A 21,392-nucleotide genomic window follows, 5' to 3' on the forward strand; every position below is an offset into this window, starting at 1 on the left:
AAAGCCTTTACCCGTGCAGTCATTATGGCTGGGCATGCACACGACAGCTTGCCCAGCCTCTTCAAAGTGTGCTCTCCAGGGGGGCTCAGAGAGCAGCAGAAGTGGCCTCACCTCGCTCTAAGCACGCGTAAAGATCTGGCTGGTCAAAGAGGTGCATCGGGCTTCCTCTGTAGCCTAGCCTGCGGAAGCAGAGCTGCTCTGAAAGGCATGCTGGACTGGTGTGACTGCCTTGCCAGCTCCGAAAGGCAGCGGTGTGTATTTCAGTCAATGTTTCTAACCACTGACCTGTCATCCTCTTGTAGAGAGAGAATGGAGAAGAGAGCCAGTGGCAGCGGAGAGAAAAAGCTTATTACTCTAGTYCACCCTCTGACATATTTTGTGCCTCTTGCATGCATATACTCTGGAATATATTAATTTAATTCTCCAGAGAATTCCTGATTCTCCACAGAATTCCTTAGCACAGCTTCTGAGCAGAGGACCTTGCCTGCTTTGGACTCATTGGCCCAAGCCTTTCTCTTCACCCAGCCCTCGGGATAACTCAAGGGAAATCTAGCCCAGGCCTGGCCAGCTCTTCAAAGCCAAATGTGCCTTTTAAGAGGCACAGGAGAAAAGAGGAAATGGTGAAAAGAATATGTGGAAAAGTAGGACCTAGGTGATTCAGGGCAAAGGAGAAAGGAAATGTAAGAACCCAGAAGAGAGAACAAAGATGGAGGAGAAGAAGGTTCCCCAGCTCCCTACAACCCGTACCTTGCATATGGGCATTAGGCTTATTTCGTAKTTACTTCCTGGCGGTTAGCTGGTCGTCATCTGATAAGTAAGTAAGTAAGTGTGGCGTTTTCAGTGTAAGTGCTTTTATTTTTCCAAGCTCAGGGTTTACTGTCAGTGTTCGACTTGGAAAATGTGGGCTGGCTGAATGGGCTTGTTGCTTTGGTGGGGGATTACAATAAGGCGCGGAAGCTCGCGAGTGCCTCTGACAGATGTGCTGGCGGCCTGCCACTGCGTGCAGGGTGCGGCTCCGCCTGACAGCTTGCAATTACGTTACCCGGAACGGTTCTGATGTGTGTTCAAGAGAAAACCACTCTCTAGAAAGTGAAAGTTGTGCATACGGTTCCTATAAAGTGAGCCTTAAGAAAGGCCCTAACTTCTATTTTTTGCTGGAATAACCAATTTAGATCCCCTTTTCTGTCAAACTTTTTCTGGTTTTGATAAATAAGGGCCAAACCAAAGTTTATGTGGGGAAAATTAGGTTTGGCCCATTTTGGCTTAAAAAATGCTTTATCTGCATTTTTTACTCAAACTGACATCATCATTGTAGAGATATACATATGCATACACACAGAGAAATACTTAAGTATATACACATGACTGTGCAGTAGCCAACAAGTTCATCAAAGAAAATCCATTGACCAAAAAACCACTTTTCTGTCAGGGGTATAATTCACCCATCAGTAGGCCTGCATAGCTCATGTTAGTGTTAATGGGAGCTGCAGCCACGCACCAAAGAGAGAATGTACCCGCAGAAGGCTTGTAAGTGATCTCGTTCTTTACTAGATGTAATCCAGATTTGTAGAGTTGTGTACTGTGAGAGCTGCAGCCCCCGAGCAACAGGGCATAGAGCAGCCCCGGCGCAGGAGGGCCCCGGCGCCTCGTCCCTGGCAGGTTGTTACCCAACGTGCTTGATGTGGGCTGGCTCTGTGTCGTTTTCGAAGGCGTGGACTGTCTCTAGTTGTTGATAAGAACTGTATAATTTTGGGGAGCCGTTAGGGGTAACGTTGCCTGTTACAGCTGTGATACCATGAGCTGAACCCAAAACACCTGCGAAACAATAGAAATTGGGCTCTTAGATTAGGGCATGCCCTCTGAGCGAGGAACGGGAGGTTGTGAAGGACGTGTTTACAAAACCTAGATTTTGTTTGGTTTGAAGGACCATAAGACCATGTGTACCTGACAATGTTGATTACAGGTATGTTTTTTGGATGCAAAATCAGTGATTTACAAGTTGTTTTTGTGTGTGTTCTTGTTTGGCCAAGGGTCTRCTGACCCTTTCTCCTCGTCGTCTCTGCTCTGAAGTGATGGAAACTTCTTCAAAAAAGGTAGTTTTGCTCAAAACTGCAGTCTCTAGTTTAGGTGGAAAGGGCTCGTAGTATTCATATTTTTAATCTAGATTTTGCTAAACTTAACACTGTTAGAGAGGAATTGCTAAGCAGCCTGATCCAGCATAGTGATTTCTGCATGACTTTGCAGTAAGCAATTCTCGTGGTTTTCTTATGCATTTGTTGGTGATATTTGTTCTTCTCTAATCATTCTCTACTGTTTAATACAGTAGAGAATTAATTTATTAGGGCCTGAATCTCTATGGTCATGCATTTTGTGAAAAATTATTTCAGTAGTGGAAGAAGAGTGCAAAAAAATCAAAATGAATAGGAGTATTTTACCCTTATTTTGTGAATAGCTGCACAAGATAAAGGACTGTGGTAATTGAAATTCCTTACCGTATGTGCCAGGACTAATTGCCTATAGTCTTAGGTGCTGAGTAGGTCCAATCAATATTTTTTGGAAGAAGGGATATGTTATTGTCTTTGTAGCACAGTTCACATTTACGCCACTATTTCTAAGATAACAAACCCATTAGGGAGTTGCATTTTGCTGAAGAGGTGAATACATTATTTCTTGCCAGCTAAAAAGCTTTTGAGCAATACTGGATTATATCTGAATATGGGATAGTTTGCTTAAAAGATCTGCTGTTCCTAAAATTCAAGGCCTTCTCGCAACTGTGTTTAGCTGTCTAAACCTGGCAGTGACCTAACTGTAGACCTTAAAAAATTTCCCAGTGAGTTCAGCATGCGGGGGATATGCCAGCAGCTCTGTGACCTGAAGCCACCTGCTTGGCTGGGGCAAAGCTCTGCCTCCACCTTCTTCCTTACTCCCTTCTCACAGGCAAAGGTACGTTGTCTGGGGAGCGCTGGCTTAGGCTGAACCCTCACACAGAGGGAGATTTGCTCTGGTTGAGCTAGGAGGTTGTAAGACGTCTGTAGCCATGGAAGAAAAAAGGAGCGAAACACAGGAAGCTGTTCCATGTAATTCGGCCACTGAGTTCTGAAGGATCGCTGAGTTTTACTACAACTAACTGAGGTGATTCCTGAGGATTTTTTCCAGGGCCCTTCACTGGGATGTTGTGCTAGGTGTTACGGTGGGTTAGCAGAGGCAAACAACAGCCCTGGTCCCACAGAGCTCCCAGTCAAATTGTGTGATGAAGGGGAACAGGTGAAGACGTGGTGGGAGGGGAGGAGGAGGAGGAGGAGGAGGAGGAAGCCCCGCTGACAATGCTGGTGGCAGGCTGGGGCTGCGGAGCAGCCACCTGCCCAGCCGTCCATAAGGTGCTGTAAATTATACCTTGCCCATAAATAAGTGTTTAAAAAAAGCCTAAGGAACCAGAGCCATGTAACTTGCGATGCTCGAGACTCTGCCTTCCTCCGCCTGAAGCTCTCGTGTTTATGTTACTCGTGTGAGAGTGCAGATACGGGAGCAGGGCTTGGGCAGGCTTGCAGCCCGGTGATTAGAAAAATGATTAGTTGACAGGAAGACTATGGCTGTCTGCGTACAACACGTTCTGAGGGCAACATCAAGGTAAAAATCCTGGTAATGTAATTCTCATGTGGCATAAAGACAATGAAAAGGCAACAAAAGGATAAGAGATTAATCTCAAGTTTAATTTATGTAAACATAAATTAGATGGACCAGACATTTCCGTGAGCACGTGAAGAACCTGGCAGCGGCCCAAACTTTTCCATTGGGCTTGAAATTAAGAAGCCCTAACTGTTCTGCCTTTTCACTGCATATATGAAGTGCTGTAGCCACGCCACCTCACATGTAAGAAATCTGTACATACAATCTAGCATACAAAGAACCTACCCTTAAAAATCATGCCTTGGGATTAGGCAGGATGCTCTAGAAGGCTGGAGGTATAGCTTACAGCTAAGGAATCGGTGGATCCTGCTGTGAACGTAGTTATTCCTGCAGCAAAAGTGCCTTATACCATGATCTACTGAACGTAACAGGAGTTAAATCATCACCTGGTACTCCTGCGCTGAATTTGATAATGTATTTAAATGAAAAGAACAGTATCGTCCTTTTCCAGTATACTGAACAGTTGAACGTTCTAACACGGGTATTTTCTGCTGTGGCCCGTTCTTTGGAATGGGGACTTCTAGCGCCTAAGCCAGAACATGTAACTGAGCAATCCTTTGCATATGGGTTATTYCGATAACGTGAAACTTTCTATTGGCCCTGAATATGAGAAGAATCTTTCTAAACAATTGAGTCTTTGTTAGATTGTTTTTTGCTTTTGCTTAAAGAGTGTATCATAAAATAGCATTAATATCTACAATTTCAAAGTACCTGTGAAGAATTTCAGCCATGCTTAAATTTTCTTGGGAGTTATGCAGCTAAAATTCAGCTCATTAATTTCAACTGTTATAAGTATACAGTCTGGATTAAATCAACAAGAGCAAGGAGACTAAATGTTTAGGATAGAAATCCTATAAATTATCTTTGTTACCTGCAATATAATTCTTRGTGAGGGCTGTGACATAGCTCTCTAGAGCCCTATTGCCTGTTTCTTGCTTGTAGTGAGGAAACTTCTGGAAAAGAAAGATCATTTATTAGCAGAATAGGAAATACAGAAGCGCACAAAATAGACAACGCGAGCTTGCTGTGGTTTCCTTTCTCAGTAGCGGTGAAGGTTTCATTGCACTGACTATGTATTTACTTTCTTGGATAGCACATTTTGGGATGAGAACTCCCTAAATATTATTTAATCTGCTGTCAGTTGTTTCCAAAAGGCCCCCACTTTCTTACACTGTGAAATTTATTGTATTACTGTGCTATATGTTCTAGGACAATTTGTAGGGTGATGAATTTGCGCATCAGCTTTGGAGGCAAGAATGGGTCTCGTCCCGCGCAGAGAYGCGCGGTGGGTTAGCGGCTCAGGTCGCGTGCTGTGCTGTTCAGTCGCATGCGCGAAGGAGACGGGGGCCGGTGCAGCTGTGCTGGGGGACTGCCAGGGTACGCTCCGTCAGGAGAGCAGAAGGCCTTGGGACCCCTTCAGGGCACCGGGTCTGTTTTGCCACGCTAGGCTAGGGTGCAACGTGCGTTCCTTTATAAACACGCTAGTGCTTTAGGTGGTGAAGTCCAGTGTGAATCCCAGCTCAGTCCCTTGCTCACCTTCCCTTTAAGCAACATGGTCAATGCCCACAAATCACCACTGATTCCAAATCTGCCTGATAAATCTGATTTCTAAAGGTTTGAACTCCATATGAGCATAGGTTTAAAAATGTTTTAATTTTTCAGAATAGCCACGTAACTAATAAAGAGCTTCTTTGGATATCCRACAGAACTTAAGGGTTTTTAAGTGAAAAAAATCTTTGTTTGCGTATAACTAAGGGTTGCGTATAAGTTTCACTTGCATGAATAAATACTACTTTTCTTCACCATTAATTCTGTTTTGTTCAGTTCACTAACAGGATGACTCTCACTGAATGTGAAATTATCCAGTATTTTGTTGTAGCCTCATTGGTCAAACTGAGTCCTCAGTGTCTATTTATTGCCTATTATTCATGGTGTACTCTGAAGACAAGGATATTACATAACAGGTTTTCTGGCATATTCTATAAATGCTTTTAAAACAAAAATTACCTTCTCAAAGTCTTTGTAAAGGGAAAAGAAGGGTGGTCTGTGTACTCACTTTACAGTATAGGACTGAGACACAGTGTGACTTCAAAAATACCATTGATTTATTGGTTGTCCTTTTTGAGGTGTTCAGGTCTTGATTTTTTTTTCMAGCGGACTTAACTTTGTGCAGCAGTTTATATATAGCTATATATATTGCAGTCTCAATGTTTACACTGGCTTGAGCTGCAGCTGTGAAYGCTCAGCACTTGCTCAAATGCAAACCCAAGTTTTTAAAATCGAGATCCCAGAAAATGAAGTGCCATAACTGCAAAACCTTCATTTCTGCTTTTGCAGTCACCTCCCTCATTCACATYGTTTCTCCTGACTTCTGCGATGAAACATGGCCAGTGATCCTATGGACAACAGCCTYGTTTGCTCCACGGTCCTGGTTTATGTTTTTTTCTGGGGCTGTCCTGTGTGCTGAATACAGCAAGAATCCTATAAAAAATCACGTACATTGTTTTTTAGTTGTACATTTTTTTTTTTAGTTAAAGAATTTATCGTAATGCTTATGTACACAGGGATGAATTAAGATTGCCTGGACAACTTAGTTCTTACATTTCCGTATCTTTTCAGTACCTGACTTTACAATATTAATAATGCTCTTTTAGAAGAAAAAAAGATAGCTAATTTTCAGGGGAAAAATGTATATAGGGAAATGAAATAGGAGAATATATAGGAAAATGTATATGTGTGTAGGGGATTGAAAATTTTAAGATGTTATTCTCGAGGATATTGGTGTATTCCTTTCTTAAATGTTTTCACAGATTTACAGTATATCAGCTATTATTCCTGAAATGTATCTCCATGGCAAGTAGATTGGTTCTTGTAAGATCTGTAAACCTTTTAAAGCTCCGTTTGCTGGAGTTATTTTGGCAGTCTTATTTGTTCTATATTTCAATGATAATAAGCTTAAGTGAAAATTTTATTAGTACAAAGGAAGCAGTAGAACTGATTTTGCTAGTGTATTTTAGTGTCCCGGAAAAGACTTCATCATGTGCCATAGAGACCTTCAGAAATGATAAATAGAGAGGAGATTCTAGCTATTGTTTTCATTCCTTTGCATCCTTGTTTGAAGTCATTTCAAATCAAGAGCATATTATTTTGCTTTCTTTGTATTATATTTTTACATACAAAAACCCTTAAGGATTTCTCATGAAAAATTCTTTTTGTTATACAATTGTTTTAATTTCAGAATATTTTATGTAAGAGCTGAGTTAAGATTTTTACACACAATATTAAGAAGCCTTCAAATCGTTAAACAGATGTTTATTACTGCATTATTAGGGTAATGAGTGGAACATAATTTGGGGGAACAAAATAGAGGTCTTTTGAATCATCCATGTTTTGTTCATAAATCTGGTGTCACAAAATTTCCAAGGAACATTAATCAGTTTAATAGAAACCCTATTTTCTTGCTTTTCAGGAAGCTCCCTCCATTTTCTGCCCCCAAACCCACCTGGAATGAAGGAGCGCACACTTTATTTTTTGATTACCTTTAGTTTAAGACATTCTTATTCCCCAGAACTTATGCTAACATTTTCATGTTCATTTTACAAAATTTCTAATAGTTTAGAAAGCCAGACACTACATACGAGAAAATTGTATGTAGATCTAGACATTCACTTATGCCCCAACTGATTTGTTGTCTGCACCAAATTTAGTGGTGAATTTGGTGAATTTTGCTGTAAGTAAGYGACCTGTTGAATACTGTGTATTCCCTAATAGGCAGGTCCGGAGGCCATCTGCTGTAAGAATCGCTTCACACTAGCGTAACACCGAAAGGTTTCTAGATTAAATTCTCCACGGCGTGTTTGAGTGATAACGAGGAGARCGTCACTTCAGCTCCCGAGCATTTGCAGGTAGTGCAGAGCAAAGTGAGTTGTTTAGGGTTAGGAAAGGGTTGTAACAAGGAGTGGTGGTAGGAGGTTAAGAGAATGGATAATTAGGCCAAATACTGGGAGAAATTTCAACTCTGTTCATGACTAAGTAGACCTTGATGGAGCTATGGCAGTGGATTCTAGGAAAGATACTGGCTCAGCCTGTTCTTCTTTTCTACTCGGAGAAAAAAAAATCTATCCTCTAGGGATGGTCAGTMCAGTATGACGGGAAGGCAAAGAAAAATAATAAAGGTCTGAAGACCTGCTTCCATTAGCCCAGCTTTCTCCCATCAGAAAATAACAAATGCAAATCCTATTGATTTTGTTATTTTTTTGCTAATAAATGTGTAATAAGAGACAGCAAAATAAGCGTGTCACTCTCCTTTAATGTGTCGTTCTGTGCTCAGGGATTGCAAGCAAATTGCAGTCCCCTTTTTCCTAACCATCCCTGATAGCTGTTGTATAAAGTCGGAGACTCTCTCTTGTCAGTATTATATGTTCACTTAGGAAGCAAATAGGGGTGCGTATACTTAGGGAAGAGGTGATTACATACGATGTACTGTATACGATCATTGTAATGCAAATAAGGCAATGATATATACTTCAACGAATACAGCCAATCTAACAGTAAAATATACCTCATAATGGAATGGGAACTTTAAGTGGAAGAATGAAATGTACATGTAATTTTGACAGACTTAAAAGACATTTCTCTTCCAATAATGTGCCAAAACATTGCATCCAAGCGATTACACTGACATTTCAGAAAGCTTCTTTTGACATACACAGTGTATCGTCTAGTGCAGTGTTCATGAAATTAACATTTTCCTGGAGTAATCATATACAATTAAGTGACCAAATAGTTCTGAGGCAATACAACTGTATTTCACAGGAACTAAATATATTTCTTCACACTGATCCTGCATGTTTTAGTTGAGCAGTCATTAGCATGTTTATAATGGTTCTAATTTAGCACAACATTTTCTGAATTTTATCCTTGAGTCATTTACAAATTGTTCATATTGAGTAAACAAAGGAAACAGATTGCATTTTATACTTAGTAATTTATCTGAAAGAAGAGGGGAGGGTTAATTGTCTGAAAGTTTTGCTCTGTTTGGGGAAGTGATTCTAGTCTTGCATTGCTTGGCACACAATGCCTCTCTCCCTCTGCTCTAGGGGAAAAAAAGAGAAAATAAAGAGGAAAGAATGGAGGAGTGAGTAAAATGAAAAATTAGGAGCAGGACAAGATTGGCCACTCCCAAAGGGGAGTGTGGAGCAGAACTGGAGCTGGCACGAGATTATCTAAAACAGTTGGTGCATTCCTTAATGATCAAGTGCTTGAGAAGTCCAGCTCTCTCTCACAGAGCATCTGTGTTGATGTTTATATCAGTGCCCTGCTGTATGGGAAAAGCATGCTTTCTCTTGTTGCTTTTCTAAAAATAGTGTGGCATATAGCATTGTATGAGTTATTTTAAGAGAACAAAAACATTTGCAAGGTTAAAGGTTCTGCTTTTTAATAAATAAATAAAAATAAAGGTCAGAACTGTATCTTGGATTATTCTTTACATGGAATTCAGAGTTCTTTTTATCTGGACTTTTGCACGAAGCCTTTTACTGGAGAATTTCTATTGAAGCAAGCCATCTTAGGCAGAGTGGGTACAGGCTTCAGACTCTCTGCAGTTTTTCCCCCTAGCCGCATCTTAGAAAGCAAGCCTGGAGATTACCCCCAGATAAATTCCAGGGCTTCTGTTTAGAAAGTCTGTTGTTTCATACAAGATCTAGACCAGTCAAGGAGCGCAAATGAATTCAGAGGAAAACCAGAACATTTTAATGTCTAATTATTTTTAGTGAGCTTGGAGAGTTTTAATTAAAAGTTAAGAGAGCTCTCCAAGCTCTTACAGTTCTAATTTTATCATATTGTGGAAATCTTGTCACCATAAAAAATATACAGCAGTTGGCAGATTTACTTGGTTCCCTGTCCTAAACAAAACTGTAATGTAGGTAGTCAGCAGGCAGCTGCATTTGCATTATCGCTTTTGCAAGCAAACATCTACTGTGAGCTGAAGCTCTTTCACGTGTAGTTGTACGCAGGAGGGCCTTCCTGAGCTGCGAGCCCCCTTTCTCGGTTTGCGTGCTTTACAGTAGTGCCTGCAGCTTGCATTCGGGATCGAGACCATGCTCTAATTCAGGATCAGAGTATGCGCTAGGTGTTCAGCAGTAGCCTCGCGAGGCGCGTGCCGGCGGCGGCGCAGCTCCGGCAGCCGGGCCGGGCCCCACGGTGGGCAGAGAGCGTCGGCGTGGGAGGAGGGAGGGAGGGCTGCCCGGGACTGCCTGGCTCCCTAACGGCGGACCGCAGAAGTGAACTGTGGAGAGAACTCGACTGTCATTTGCAATAAATGTAGCAAAAGCAATTAGCAGGTTTTCCTGTTCTGAATGTCGTATTGTTCGTTCTGGTGTTGTGAGAGTGCTTTTATTTTTCGTGATTTCAGTTTCTGAAGAGTTATTAAATCAGCAACATCTTGAAAAGTTGGTCAAAGAAAGCAGTTTACTGGCTAACAACGTGTTTGAAATGCCTTATATTTTAATTTTCTGTTAGACCGTGACAATTAATTACTGTCGGATAGAAATATGGAAATTGGCAGGGCTGAGATGAGATTCTTCTGACCTGCCTTTCTAGTGACAGCAAGATCGAAGCCAAACTCCTTATGAATGAGTGGCAGTATGCCGCAGCTATAGATGTCGAGCCTTCAGGCTGATTTTTGATTAGTTTTGTATTGTTGCTATCTCTTTTTCTTTTATTTAAAGTTTATTGAAACAGAAAAGGATAATTTGTGTTTGAAAGAATAAGAAAAGTAGCTATGGCAACTAAGAATCTATTTTAGTAGCATTACACAAACTTTACATCCTTGCATTGAAAAAGAATAGATAATACCATACTGCAGTTAAGTTTCTGATAGTCATGGTTAAATTATGTTTTTATTTCTCAAATCAGGAATGTAAATGCAAARTCCTTAATTTCCTTTCTAATTGCTACTAAGTTATAAAATCTTGTTTTAGCGAAGTGAAATAAATTAACCTTTTGCTTTTCCCTTTAATACTGAAGTGTTACATTTTGCATGTGTTTTTAAAGTACATATTGCAAAGACTGAAAACCATGAAATACATGTGTGGTAAAGACCTGTGCTAGGTGGTTCTTTATCTCAAGGAAATCTGGAGGGCAGTGAATTCACAGAAGGCATGCAATCAAGCTGTCGGCATGCACTCAGAGATGGATCAGTTAGTCAAAAGTCTAGCTATTCTACACAGCTGTATTAAAATTGATCACCAGATTAAAAAAATATATATACCACATTTTCTGAATAATTCACATTTTTATAAATGAATCTACCACCACCACCAATGGACACGGAGTTCTAGGTTACTTGTAAGTAACAAACACTGACTGGAGTAAATATAAACTATACTTGGCTTCTACTCAAGAATATTTGTAGAATACTAGTTTTATTCAGATTTTGCTACTTTCTACTGGATTTAATATTCTATGAAGAATGCCAAAACAAACCTTCCTCTTTCGTATGTGCAACGGTATTATTACTGTTGTTATTATTGTTATTGTTATTATTATGCCTTCAGCATCAGCTACTTGAGAAAATATGTTCTCACGAGGCATGAGATGTGCAAAGGCACAGTAGAGAAGAAGGTAATAAAATACTAGCCACTGTAATAGCTATGTGCACCTCACTTGGTTTTGGGGAACAAACCCAGCTTTGCTTTTGTAGCGGAATTCCACTGGGGTAGGTCTTGTAAGAACAGASATGTCTGTCCCAAAGAGTTCATAATCTTATTTAGTAGTCTTTCAAAGAAAAAAAACTTTAACAAATATTTCATAGTCGCTCACAGGGTAATTCCACTGGCACCGTTCTTCCCATGTGATACAGACTTGAATGAAGCATTTGAATTCGTTTGAAAAAGTCYAATCCGAAGGACACATCTTCTCCCGTGGAGCTGAAGGCAAATAAATATAATGAGAGTAGCTAAGAGAACACAGAATATTAAAGATGGAGGAACTTGCATGTTGTTATATCATCCCAAAGCTTGCAAAAATGTAGTACGTTTGCCTTTATTTAGCAACGTCTGCTACACTGTAATGAGTTACAACTATAGACTGTAACTTCTGACACAGAGACGAAGATCACAGTGAATCTATAGCATTGTTCTTCCAAAGTGCAGAAGTGAAGTTTATCCTTCTCTGCCTTCCTATGCTGGGCATATTTGAAAATAGTTTTCTTTGGAGTGTACCTGATTTCTCTTCTACTTCCTCTACTTCATCTTTTCCAGAGCCTCTTTCCTTGAGATGTAACAGTTTACATGCACGTAGAAAAATGTCATGTATACCTTTGATTGAACTATATTTCWGTATTGTTTACGGACTTACTGTGCATTTGCAATCATTATTAATAAATCAATGTGCTTTTGTCTTCTGTCACAAAGTAATGTAGGTATTCAAAAAGAATTGTATGCAAAACAAGTCGTGTTTTAGAACTCCTATCATTAATAATTATCAGTTTGCAGTATTGTTACAACATGTTTTGAGGGAAGCTTATTATAAAAGAAATAACAAGGCACTGCACAGTAGCAGGAAAGAGACAGTTCAGTTCATCACCGGTATGAGTGTTATAAATATGCCAGTCTGTACTATAGTGTTTTATTAAGTCTCAGAAAGTCAAAGCTGATTTGAAATAATAATGTCTGACAGTCAGTTCTTTGAAGTTTTGCTGCTGCACTCTCACATTTAGGCTTTCTTTTATGTATGACTTTACCATAAAAAACAAAAACACACACACGGCACGAACGCCTTTTTTTTTTTTCCCCTCAAATCTGTGTTTCAAAGAAAGTAGTAAGCGGCTACTTCAGTGAATTAAACCAAAAAACCTGCCCCCCCCCAAGTCGATGAGGAAAGGTGCAGGCCGCTGTAAGGTCATGCAGTATTCATGTAAGCTGTAGCTGGGGTTGCTAACTTGTTGAACTGTGTGAGAGTGATTTTTTTTTAAAAAAAAAGGAAAGAAAAAGACACAAGAGGCAGAAGGTATCCTTGATAGGAACAAGATGACTTTCATTTAGGCAGAAGAAGTGAAGAGCTTGGCTGTGCTGGCTAGCACACGCGTTCYTCATCCCGGCCTGGCCTCGCAACAAAGAGCTGGATGCCATCCATTCCATGACTGATTGATTACCCAGTGGACAAATGTTAATTCTTTTCATCGATGCTTTGTCATTGTGGAGAGCTCCTTTTCCTCTAACACCTACAGGTTTTTTCTCTGCCTTTTTTTTTTTTTTTTTTTCCTCCTGCTTATTTGTCTTTTAACGATCTCTTCTCATTCGCCTTTACAAAAGTATTTTGTCTAACAAAATTCTCACAGTACTTTAAACTCCTTTACTCTGCAATTAAAATTACTAACCAAGTATGTAATAAACCGTGATATTAAATAATGCTCAATGATTTCATTTAGTCATCCCAGTCTAATTATGCTTAACCTGTTCGCTGTCCTTGAAAGAATTTTTTTTCCTAGTTTATAGCATAAAAGTATAAAAGATCAGAATCTGTTTGTTGTTAATGTAATAAATTGCTTCAGTGCAACTACATTAATTTGATCTTAGATGTGTCAGTGCTAAATATGCTACTTACTCTGTGGCATAAACCCAGCTGTGGTTTATAATGTCAGTGATAAGAGCTGAAAATGTATAGATGCTGKTTTTTTTTCTTTGCTTCTTTTATAATTGTCTTTAACTGGAATATCTCTGAATTTTGCAAATGCCCTGATCCTCAAGGCTTTGGAACGGTTGCGGAGTGGAGCCTCAGTACAGGGAGGCTGATGCAGTGCAGATGTGAATTCAGGCGTCTTCGATGTTCAGTGCTGGATTCTGAGTCGATGCTTTGTTTCTATAATGAATCAAATCAGAAAATGAATCAATATGGATGAAGACATTTAGCTGATGTCAGAAGACTTCTTTGTAGATTTTATATTTATGTGAAAAACTAATTTTCAGTAGGAAAAGAAGAAGAAAATCCCTTTCTTTTTCCCAAACATTTTCAAAATGTGTGTATTCGTGAACACAGCATACAGAACTTGAAGGGAGACATGCCTTTCAAGTATAAACCTTTATATTTAGGTTTGTGTCTAATGTGAAGGACCTCCCGAGAGCTTTAATACATAACATGATTTTGAATTCTAARAATTATGTATATTAACCCTGCTAATTGAAAATTTACAGGAATTTCAAAGGAGCTACATTTACAGTGCTATACAAAAACTTTATTAAAAGACTCATTGTGTATTTTTGTAATTTTTCCAATAGCAAAATACAGTAGCTATAGGTTGTATAGTCAAATATCTTTTTTCGAGAATTTGAATGGCATGGTAGTGTTTAAAGAAATTCTTCTTAAGGAATTTTTGAGGCATTTAAAGAGACAGAAATTGTAACTAACTGTGTAATTATATGAAGAAGAAGGCACACAGATTGATCTGCTTTATATTCCTATTCTTTCTCAGTCCATCTTTAGAAATGTACTTCTTTCCCCTTACTTAATGTAAGTACAGATAAACATGCATGTTCTTTAGAAAAGTAAGAGAAGAAATAAAACAAATGCTTCAAGGAAAATATTTTATAACTCTTATGAAACTAATTGTTTCTTTTTTTAATTTAAACATTTTTCCTTTTTTTGTATGAATTGAGGAAAAAATCTTAGCTAAAAAAGCATTAAAATACATAACCTATACCAAACATCAAAATAAAATTCTAAAGCTCTCTTTTTGCAGGGATAAGGGGGTCTGAAATTTTGGCAGGGGAGAAACACAGAAACATCTTTTTAAACTAATGATGATATCACAAAAAAGGACAAATTATAATGTTCTATTGATAATTGATGGTTATTTCTTGGTTCTTCTATTATCAGGCCAGAACTCATAAAAGTAATAAGTGCCTGCTTTTGTTAAAAGTAAATTGTTATTATATAACAAATATTTTAACATTGCCTATTGCAACTTACAGCTCCTTAATTTTGTTTCTTTTACAGAAAGATATAATTAGTAAATAAATTAGCTTTTCTACTGAAATATTACTTCAAAAACATTTACTAGCTGTGTTGTCTTTCCATGGAGGCTTGCGTGGTGAAAATGTGTTGCAATTAAAATCTGATCTTTGATCTTTTGATAGTTACAGTTTGGTATGCTTTCAACTGGTTTTGTTTTTTGTTCTTTCAAATGAGGGATGCTAACGCAAATTTGTAGTGTGAAACTATTTGCATCCTAAAATGTGATTGTCTATATCTGGCCTTTTTTCCTCCTTGAACTTCTTCCCAATATTCTCTTACTCTTCCTTTTATGACCCTTTTGAATACTCCTCCTCTGACTATTTTTAGAGTCCTCTGAAGTGGAACAAACTGTTACCTGTTGTATAGATGCTGTCTCAGGTGATACATGTCTCAGCATGGGCTTTTTGTGTTTGCTTTCACTTGTGTGCGTGCTTCTAATAGGACTGCTGACATGAGAATGTGAACCAGGATTTGGCCTTTASTCTGCTAGTAGCTAACAGAAGATATGTGGGGTTGAATTCTGCCTTCTKGTACACCCAAGTTTTAATTCTTACGTGACTGCAGTGATATCAGGGCAAATGTTGTCAAAATTTGGAACATTAATAGGTTTAGAAAGTATAGTCTAGATTGATATCCATTGTACACAAATGGCAGCTTGGGTGGAGAGTTTCTGACCGGCTTAGCAGATGSATGTTTACAGTATGTCCGAGTAAGCCACAAGGTTCTCAGCACCACCAAGAACGACGTGTGGTCTTATAATGAGGGCTGTTTGCAAAGATTCATTTCAAGAATAGATCTGCATTTAAATCGGGTTTTGGTACCTTGCTGAACCGAGCTTATGTGTTTCCCAGGAGTTTAGCATGGTCATTGGTAGTGAGTCTGTGTACCCATGAAAATACAGGCACAATGTTTGTGGAAGCTGGGCTGGTCTTACTGCCTGGGAAGGGAGCAAGAGGGTTCGGCTGGCTGGAAAATTCCCTCGCTGTACCGAGGCTCTTAAAGGCATGAGACTCTGAATCGTGACATCAACCACAAGAACTCCCATCTCAAAAATCACCTTTTGCCAGTTATCTGGAAGGTCATGTATCATTTAGACTTTGTAGTCAGTAAGTTAGCTTAATTTGGGGACTGTAAAAAACCTTCAGATTTTATTCAAGAGTCTGCTATGCTCAATAGCAAATTTTCTAGTGGAAATGAGCTCTGATTCTRTGCAATTTACAGAAGCCAATGTTCTACTTTCTCCTAAATGTAATGACTTCAGTGAGAGTTTTGCCAGAAGAAGGTCTCCTGGACTGGGGCAAAGATTTGAAAAGTAGTCTGAACTGCAAATTATGAAAGCAGATCTTCTAATGATTGCATGTTGTTTACAGTGTACTGGGAAAAATTCTGATACYGTGAATATCCAATATGTAGAGTGCTTTTATGAATTCCATGGAGACATTTTATGAATAACTTTTGCATTGACATGGGTATAAAAATGGGTTTCAGATGACACTGTGTGCCAAATTTCTAAAAAAAGCTTCAAAATCTTCATGTATAATTTTGAGTGTGCAATCATTCTCAAATGAAAAAGACAGAATTTGTATATACATTGGCAATCTATGCTTGTAAATTGGCAGTTAGCATGCATAAATCCTGGACAAAGTTTTCCTTTCAATTAGACCCTTGTTAAATCCATAGTAACTCCATTAACCTCAGTGCAATTACTTTGGATTGAAAATGTTGTTAAACGAGAACTCTGTTTGGCTATAAGTTCATTTCCCTTTGAAAATATGGTCCAATTAGAACAGACAGAAAAGTTTTAACAGGAAAGTGACACCTGTTTTCCTAATCTGTAAGATTATATTAGATATATCTTCCTTTTTTTCCCTCATAGATTCATCCTGCATGGAAAAGCTACTTTCTAAAGACTGGAAGGAGAAGATGGAAAAATTAAACACAAGTGATCTTCTTGGAGAAATTAAAGGTATGTCACTCAAATTTTAATTATTAAAAAATATTTTAAACACTGTTTCAAAGATTTGCTTAAAGTTCAGAAAAATAATAGAAATAACAATCAGAATTTGAGCATGTCTTCCTCTTTCCAGCCAATCTTCTAATGTTTATCTTTAGAATGACAGAGGTCTTTGACAAATAAATTAGAGCATGCAATAATCAGTTATAGGCAGCATCAAGAATGTTATGAGAAACACCAGGTTAGTTCCATTAGTTCATTGACATCAGTTATATATCTCAGTGTCCARAGGAAGAGGAAGAAACATTTTGAAAACACAGAGTTTTTAGTACTTAGTAATGTTTCTTCCCAATTACATAAATTATATGTAGAAACTGCTTTCAGATTATAAAAAAGGGATCATAGTTTGATCACTGCTTTAAATCTTTGATKGAAAATTGGAAGTATACCACAATATATTTGTTTATATTCTCACTGTTTCTGAGGAGAAAGAGAAATTCTGGATACAGTTCTGGAGCTACTGAAATCAGTAGGAGTTTTATTGCTCATATAGATAGGATGTTCCAGTAAATCCGGGATTCGTTGGACCAGACATCTAGTAAGATCAGAATTCCCTTGACAATTAAAGACCTTGCAGAGAATTTAGAAATGTGTTTTCCCCACTCACCGATTCTTCTGTAGAATTTCCTATTGAAAAAAATTTCAATGTTACTGATTAAGCAACAAATTGAAAAGATATGTTTATGTTTGTGTGCTGTGAGCAGGGCTTGTAAGGCATTTTTAAARGGTACATAATGTACTTAGATTTATTTCTCTTTACTGATACAATTTTCTTAAATAGCAACTACAAATATGTGGAAATATSTGTGCACATTATATTAATAAGTCTTTACTAATATTAAAACAGAAAGAGAAATATTATTTGATGAAAGTTGATGCTTACGATTTTACATTTGTACCAGGGTAACTTAAGATAGTTACATTCATTTATTACATAAATAGAGGAAAGACTGGCCCTTCTTTAGTAAGTGAGTTTTAATTATTTCCTTCAGCTGGTGCAAGACCAAAATCTAATTGTAATTAGATATTTCCTTCTGTTGGATTTCTCCTGTAGAAATATCACTTAYATATTAGGCAGGTAGGAAACCATATAGTTGTGTCAGTGGCAGAAATATAATATGCACTTTTACAAAAACATATTAATAAAGAAAAGTTAACAACAGACCGTAATAAACAAAGAAAACAAAATTATGTCTTGAAATGATATTCTATATAAAGCTGTATTGTCTCCCAATAGCAAGGAAAACACTGAATGCTTGTTTGTCCATTAATTGCACCATATAGCTGCTTGGTCTCTAAATAGAAACTACTTGAATGCTATTAGTGATTCAGAATTAAAAGAGGTGGGATCTCTAACAATGCAGGAAAATATTCTTTATTCTTTGATACGGCATAAAAAGCTTTTTCATGAGCTTTCATTTACAAAAAACTGTTAATTTTTCTGAAATTGTCTTATTCCTCCTTTTTTCTTTGGATATGTATTCACTGCAGAGTGAATTTGTAGAGTTCTCCTCCTAATCCTTTTCTCATCTGCTTASAAAGTACTCTCATCCAGGCTTGGAAGGTTTTTCAGCCCGTTTAACTAGCTTGTCTAGGGGTAAAATCTGTTAGTGGCATGAAAAGAATCGTCCAGTTTGCCTCACCAGATTGAATGTTGACAGTCACTTAGTTGGTTTCCACCACTGTCCTCCTATGCTCGCGAGGACAGATACGTTTTCCTGGGAGTCATTTGGAAAGCACAGAAGGGGGCCCCAGCTTCAGCGTCAAGAGCTACGGCTGCCTCCCGTTCCTCTGCTGCTGCGAGGGTGAGAGGAAATAACAGTGGGATAGTTTTGGTGTGGGGTTGTTAAATGTGGCAGAGGTTAATGCCGGTGCTTATGTTATACATTGATTATGTGCTGTGCTGTGGTCATATCCACAGATGATGGGACAAAATGCCCTGTTTTCTGCAGCCTTGTTTTTTGCGTTGGCCCTTGGCTTGGCGTATCTGTAACTGACTGCTCACAACAGTGYGGAGAAACCATGCTATAAAGGAGAATCAAATACTGAGAATCTTGTTTCTGCCCCCAGGAGATTAGATTGTTGAACGTTTTTCCTCGTATCCAGGTGTCCTAAAAACCGGGTTGATGCTGTGGGGCTGGTGTGAATTGAAATGTAGCTATGTGCTCCTCACTTTCCCRTTCCCCACTTCCCTCTCGCAGTGTGAGTCGCTGTGAGTTCCCCCGTGAGGAAGGATGGGTCGTGGGTCCGCCTGGGTAGCTGCCCAAGGGTCGGTCAGCCCTGCCCCGGCTGGCAGTTAGGAGCGTGGTAGCCCTCAGAACAGGAAGAGACCAGTCAGGGGAATGAGGTGGTGGGACGGACTGTGCTCCACTGCTGTTCCCTCTCTCCTCCTGCAGCCTTTTGTCTTTCTCAGTTTCTTTCCAAAGAGCTGAGCTGGACATGACTGTATCTTTTGTTGGCGCACTATCTCTGGAGGCTGGCTGACACGGTTACTGGGGCTGTAATTCTTAGACTTCTAAAGAGTTGTGTCTTGTGAAGTCTTTCTTTATCCTTCACAGGATTACTGTGAAGACGGAAAACTATTTGTATTCATGAATACGAATGTAGAAATATAGAATATAGAAATGTGTTATAGAAAGATAAAGTTACTTGTACGAGGTCAATTTATGAGTTGAGGGGTAGATCGTGGAGTCCTGACTTCACTGACACAAAATAGATGAAGAGATCCTTTCTCTAATCCCTATGAACTTTTCCTTAAGCAATCTTAATGTCTGAAATATTCCTCTCTACTGCAACTTGACTTCCAGCAAGACTCAGTGCTGAATCTTTGTACTGCCACTGCATTTAACATTTTTCGTGAGCAGCCAAAAATACAAAGAAGGCGCAGACAAACTCAGAAGATAAAATAATGTTTGCTGTTCTACAGTGCTTTCCACTTACAGTTTTCAAACCTCTGTACAAAGGTATTAGTGTCGTTTTATAGTTGAAGAGAACAAGGTGCAGAGTTACACAGCAGGCTAGTGGCAGGCCTCAAGCAGATCTCCTTTCCCCTTGCCTCCCAAGCCAGTTACCTAGCCTGTGCCTCTAAGCTGGCCAGCTTCTAGCTGATATGGAAATTGTAGGCTACTGAGAAGGATCAGACTAATAGCTAGGTATTAACTTATATTAGTATTTGTGGATCTTAAATTGTTTTCAGAGTAATCTCAGTAAGAAGAAAAAAAGTCATTCTAGCCAGTGGCAGCATGAAAACCAGAGTGCAGGAAGGAAGTAAAGCAAAAGAGGTGATCCAGAGATACTTTTTTTATCTACTAAAGAAGCATACTAAAAAAAAAAAAAAAAATCCTTGTAATACCCAAGGTGGTAGACTTCCAAAATCATGAAGTTCATTTTCATAGTGCTGAATGGATTTCAATCAGGTAACTGGCAGAGCAAGTTGAGGTCTGAAAGAACTACTGTCAAAAATGTGCCTTCTCTGGCATGTCAGATAAYATGTTGCTTAACTTGCATTACATTCCAAATCAATATATTTAAGTGTTTGATATTTTTTTACTTTTGTGCAGACTTACTTTCTGCTCATGTTGCTGAGAGACTAACCTAAAGACATGAAGCGATGCAGTAAAAATAAATAAATGAGATCATTAGGGAAAAAATCTCGGTTTTAGGAAAACGAGGTGTGGTCTGGTGAGGAGCAGCTCTTTGCACTGACTGTTACTGGGAGTTGTTTATTTTAGAGGGAAGGCGTTGTTCTTGCGAAGGATATAACCTGAGCACATACTCTTCCTCTGTGTCTGCGCAGCTACCACCCTCCCCCTCCAGGGAAAGAATAGTATCTTGGTTGTGGGAAGGAGGTTCACTAGGACTCGGTGCCAGAAAAAAGGATGAAAGCCGCAGAAAAAATAATGTGCCACTGACACAAACTGTTTCTATTCATATTTGGGAAGCACACTGATGAGAAGAAAAGATAATTGGGTGAGAGAAACAAATAAAAAGTGGTGTCTTCTTGCTTTACCTTCTATGTTTAGAACACAATAGTGTTAATCAAGATGTAATTATAAACTGTATCTATCAATACAACAGAAGCCAATATAAAAGTAGCAAACAGTGAAGCATTTATTTTTTCTGTAAGTGGGATTGTTCATATTCACAATTACTCTTGCATAATGTGCTTCATTTGTAAAAGTGCTTTTTCTGAGTTTCTTTATTAGGATTTCAGTTATTGATAATGGCCTGGATTCTTCCTTGATTTCCAGCCAAACAAGCCATTGACTTCAGCGAGGTTGTATGAAACTCAGAGGAGCATTTGGCAGAATGCTTTGTAGCCAAATTCCAGTGGTTAAATAAGTCTACTTGTTCATTTGATATGTTTATAAATGAAACACATCGGTCAAATTTTCAAAGGTCTGTGAAACAGTTGAGCTGAGTTAAATGACCTGCTCACCTAGACAAAAAGCTCATATTCACTCATGCTAATCATTTGACTGTATGCCAATTGCCAATGTGTATGTGCATATATATTTTTTAAAGGTATACAGGCAGTTCGTGAGGCTTGTGCCTGGCTTTTGCAGTTTTGTTCTTTCATACAACAATTATGCTCAACAAATACTCTTCATTCGCATTTTTATTATCATGAGTTTCAATAAACAAAGTGATTCAGGCTTCTTTTCTAAATTTCCAGATA

General features: G+C 38.7%; 1 protein-coding gene across 12 annotated transcripts in view; it reads left to right on the forward strand.

Annotated features, from left to right (window-relative positions):
- The window catches only part of SOX6 (SRY-box transcription factor 6), a 373,675-nt gene that overhangs the window by 181,620 nt on the left and 170,663 nt on the right, over positions 1 to 21,392 (forward strand). For all 12 annotated transcript variants that reach the window (XM_085317147.1, XM_085317158.1, XM_085317157.1 and 9 more), the window contains one exon: positions 16,577 to 16,666. In XM_085317147.1, the coding sequence (XP_085173273.1) occupies positions 16,577 to 16,666 (90 nt within the window). The remainder of the gene's footprint in view (positions 1 to 16,576; positions 16,667 to 21,392) is intronic.

Source organism: Rhea americana, unplaced genomic scaffold (assembly GCF_003343005.1).
Source record: "Rhea americana isolate MKP2758 unplaced genomic scaffold, rheAme1 scaffold_49, whole genome shotgun sequence".
In the NCBI taxonomy this organism is placed as follows: Eukaryota; Metazoa; Chordata; class Aves; order Rheiformes; family Rheidae; genus Rhea; species Rhea americana.